Source organism: Octopus bimaculoides, chromosome 3, assembly GCF_001194135.2.
Source record: "Octopus bimaculoides isolate UCB-OBI-ISO-001 chromosome 3, ASM119413v2, whole genome shotgun sequence".
In the NCBI taxonomy this organism is placed as follows: domain Eukaryota; kingdom Metazoa; phylum Mollusca; class Cephalopoda; order Octopoda; family Octopodidae; genus Octopus; species Octopus bimaculoides.
Window position 1 is genome coordinate 5884030 of NC_068983.1, and position 5003 is coordinate 5889032.

At 37.1% G+C, this 5003-nt stretch overlaps 1 protein-coding gene across 1 annotated transcript in view; it reads left to right on the plus strand.

Annotated features, from left to right (window-relative positions):
* Positions 1 to 4974, plus strand: part of LOC106881284 (putative uncharacterized protein DDB_G0277255) — an 86563-nt gene extending 81589 nt beyond the window's left edge. Inside the window, exons 2-3 of the mRNA XM_052965994.1 lie at positions 1174 to 1393; positions 4004 to 4974. Of these exons, the coding sequence (XP_052821954.1) occupies positions 1174 to 1393; positions 4004 to 4292 (509 nt within the window). The 3' untranslated portion in view covers positions 4293 to 4974. The remainder of the gene's footprint in view (positions 1 to 1173; positions 1394 to 4003) is intronic.
* Positions 4975 to 5003: the final 29 nt, after the last annotated feature.

Genomic DNA, 5003 nt, shown 5'->3' on the forward strand with positions numbered 1-5003 from the left:
ACGACGACGACGCTGATGATGATGATGATGATGATGATGATGATGATGATGATGATGATGATGATGATGATGATGATGGAGGTGGTGGTGGTGATGGTGGTGGGGATGACGATGGGATGAAGTTGATGATGACGCCAATAATGATTTCCAACATAATCACAAGATCACACGCTTTCCAGGATGGAACGGTCGATTAAATCTATCTCAGTATTTGACTGGTACTTTGTTACACACATCCACACACACACACACACACACACACGCACACATACACATACATGCACACACATACACAAACACATACAAGTACATTCGAACACACACAAATAGTTTCTTGCACATGGCTACATACCAATATCTATCTATCTATCTATCTATCTATCTATCTATCTATCTATCTATCTATCTATCTATCTACCTATCAATCTATCTATATATCTATCTATCTATCTACATATACATATTCATACATATATGAACGTATACATATATATGTGGGTGTATGTGTGTGTAGTTTCAATAATAGTTGGTAGTACAACTACTACACTGACCACACTTGTAGGTGTAAATACTTTTACCGTGTTTATAAGCTGTGTATGCGTGGACAGTTCAGTCAAAGTGAATGCTCGGTCACTGACGCAATTCCGATATATCATTGAAATTCCAATATACAATTGTTCGGTTGATTTCTCTTATTAACACACAGTGTTTCCAGTCCATTGTCTGATGTCGTCTGTCCACAAACATCTTTCATGTCTTCTTGCTATCTTCCTTTCAACAATTCCTGTCATGATAGTCTTAGCTAGTGACACGTGGTGCATTGTATGCCCAAAATATGATAACTTGATGGACTTCTTTCTCGACAATGCGTTTCTTTTGACTTTCAGCTATTCTAGTACTGCAGCATTTGTTACCGTATCGTTCGTTTCAATTTAACCTGCTCAATCCGCGGAAGATCCATATCTCGAATGCTTCTGTATTTTTCTCTATAGTTGTGCACATTGTCCATTGTTTAACTCATAATAATATTAAATCAAATGTTTATTCCAATTATATAAGGCAATTGAAGAAATGGCCTTTATTTCTCGCATTACCTATAATTGTGTTATGTTATGCCTTTTATATTTCGTTCAATTATTTATCTAATTATTTTCTCATTCATTGCTATTTCAGTGAAACGGGAAGATGAAACAATTTCTTCGAGTCAAGATATTCCATCAATGAAAAGCAAGAAACCAAGGAAGGCGAGAACGGCGTTTACCGACCATCAGTTACACTGTTTGGAGAAATCATTTGAACGTCAAAAATACCTCAGTGTCCAGGATCGAATGGAGCTGGCCGCAAAACTCAACCTCACTGATACGCAAGTGAAAACTTGGTACCAAAACCGACGGTATATAAAATTCATTGCTTCATTTTAATAGAACGGTGTTATTGTTGTTCTTCTTACAGTTGTTCTTTAATACCGAAGCAGTTCCGGTTAAGCAGATGTATAATCAAAGGCAACAAATTCTAACTATCCTGTCTATCTCTTATGCAACTGTGTTTGTCCGGGAATACGTTGGCCAACGAGTCCTTTATTATGGAAGACAATTATTGTGTAACCGGGGGGAGATTCTGCAGTTATTCAAAGGAGGCCGAATGATGGTGTAGAGCAGAGGTTCTCAAGCTTTTTGAACCACTCATGGCCACATAATACCCCAGCGCCCCACCCCTATTTCTATATATAAATAAATATTTTATATTTTACTAATTTATATATACTATGAATCATTTGATGTTTAATATAATATTATATAATTTGTATACAATACTATAATATTATAATAAATTCATAGCTTCCCCCAATCCACTGCCTTCTTCCCAACGCCTCCTTTTTCTCTACCACCCCCTTAGGCACCAGCGCCTACCTGGACTGTCTCAACGCTCACCGGCAGGGGACGGTAGCGCCTACTTTGAGAACCTGTGGCGTTGAAGCTCCTTTGTCAGGCTCGTCATCAACTGCTTCAGTCATTTGACTGCGGCCATGCTGGAGTTAAAGGGTTTTAGTCAAAGAAATCGACCCCCAGCACTTATTCTTTGTAAGCCTAGCACTTATTCTATCGGCCTGTTTTGCCGACCCGCTAAGTTATGGGGACGTACACACACCAACATCGGTTGTCAAGCGATGGTGGCGGGGTGAGGCGGGGGAACAAACACAGATACAAAAACACACACACATAAATATATACGTATGTATGCGACGGGCTTCTTTCAATTTTCGTCCACCAAATCCACTCACAAGGCTTTGGTCGGCCCGTGGCTATTGTAGAAGACACTTGCTAAAGGTGTCATGCGGTGGGACTGAATCTGGAACCATGTGGTTGGGAAGCAAGCTTCTTACCACACAACCACGATATAAATAAAATCAAAACGACACTAAATAAAAGGGCATGTGATGTGATTATACAGTGGCGATGTGAGTCAGCTGAGTGAGTAGCTGCAACCTCATTGGCTCAGATTTTTTAAACAATCATTACCCCTACATAGAATACAAGCTACTTGGGATTTTGACTCTGTTGATGTCAGAGTTATCACTATCACGATTGTCCACCCAACTCACATTCTTAAAATCCCTAAGTCCTTAGTGCTTAGTTTTCAAATATGTTCAGATGTTATTGTAAATTGATGTGTTATCCATCGCACGACCTATGATGTTGCGTATGGACTTTAGCTATAATGGGAAATATAAGATAACTTTATATAATTTCAATAATTATAATTTCAGTATTTTTTCTTATTTTGTAGTACCTATACAAAATATTTTTAAAGAAATAATAATTTTCAAACTAAAAATAATATATTTCGGAGGTGTACCTACCAGGCACGTGATTTGATCTTCTGTCCGTGTGTTGAAACTAAAACAATTGCAGTGTGGAAGATGCATACTTCAATTCTTATTTGGTGACCAGGTTGTAGTTCGTGCGACGAAAATTTGACACTAAATAATAAATGTTTAAGTGAAGTTTATCGTCGTTGAGTGTTTTTAAATGTGTAATATGTGTCTTTTACGCATATTTTATCAGATTAAACTATGATTAGATAAAACAAAGTTTCCATTTGTGCAAATTCAATAAATATAGATTATTAACAACATTATTACTGCTTAACCATCAAACAATTAGATATGTACATAATGATTAATTCCATATAATGTAGGGTGGAATTTTTAGTGTTGCCAAGTAACCAACAATAAATATTAGTTATAATAATTATTGGTTTCTAATTGGTAAATTGCTACCAATTTTGTGGGATGCAACAATTGATTAGGTCCAAATTAGTACTCAACAGGTAATACATTCTTTTATCTATCCTACGTTATTGATCCTGCGTTGCGATCATTAGTGCGTCAGAAATAATGATTGCGATATGTATTTCAACTCTTGCCCAGATTATCATAGCATATCGGTTTCCCAGAATCGATAAATGAAGCACCAGTCGAGTGCTGGAATCGATTTAATTGACTGTTCCTTTCCTTCTAAATTGTGGCCATTTTGTCATGTTAGAAACCATTATTTTCTCTACTTAAGGCAGTGAACTTGGAGAATCGTAACCACATTGGACGAAATGCTTAGTGATACAGCTTTTGGTTTTCAACGCGCTGAGGTCAAATTCTGCTGAGATCAACTTAGCGATTCGTCCTTCCGCGGTCGATAAAATAAGTACCAGTGAGGTACTGGAGTCGATGTAATCGATTAGCTCCGCCCTATAAATCTCCTGGCTTTGTGCCAAAATATGTAATTATTTGAAGCGGTAAGAATCGTTAGCGTGGCGGGAAAATGATTAGTGGCATTTTTGCAGGCTCTTTAAATTCTGGTTCAAATTCCGCCGAGGTCAACTTTAGCTTTTATCCTTTCAAGTACTGGGCTCCATGTATTCGAATTACCCCACCCCTCAAAATCGCTGAACATGTGACAAAATTAACACTACTTGACTTACATGGCTTTTGTTTTTCCTTTTACAGAACTAAATGGAAACGGCAGACAGCCGTTGGATTAGAATTGCTCGCAGAGGCTGGTAATTATGCAGCAGTTCAGAGGATGATCCAAGCTAACCCTTACTGGTCAATTCATTATCCGCAGGCTGCTAGCATCATCTCTAATCTGGATGCTTTATACCTGAGATACAGCGGAACAAACAGCATCCAAGGTCAACGACCCATGCTGCCTCGCACTTTAATGACGACAGGCGGTCTACAAACAAATTACGGGCATTTTCCATCACCTCAGGTTTTCTCTGATCACCGGAGTTAAATTAAGTTAATGAGAAAAAGAAAAGACAAAAAACGAAAAGAAGAAACACAAAAAGACAGACAGCATATTGACGGACTAATTAATAAGCAAAGAGACGGAATGATGGCGAACATAGCGAAAAACACTGAAAATCACTGAAAATCACTGAAAGACACTGAAAGATTTTTTTTTTTCCAAATAAAAATCTTTGTAAAGCTTATTACTTAATCGTCTCGATTCCGGTTTCAATTCTACATAAAGATGCGAACGTCAAAGAAAAAAAAAATTATATATAATATAAATACGAAATCAAAAAACTGAGAAATCAAACTAAAATGCCTCAGACTTTCTCTATAATCAGATTCAAACTATATTCGTATGAAATGGCATGCGTAAATACAAACGATAACATTAAAGACCAAAATAGTAGACAAAGAGCAAAGGACAAAAAAAGAAATGGAAACTGTATGTTTTGAATCAGTAAATCAATAAAAGAACGGCAAGAGAGAAAACGATGATGCATCATCAAGAATTTATAATAATGACTTGGTAACCAAACTTGGACATTTCCTACACGTGCACTAAAAGATATTTGTGCATGTGTGCATGCATGCATGCAAACCCATACATGCATGCATGCTTGCAATCGTATATGTATATAGCATATTATAGCAAACATGCCTACATAGATACATACCTGTATATATACATACACACACACACCAATATATA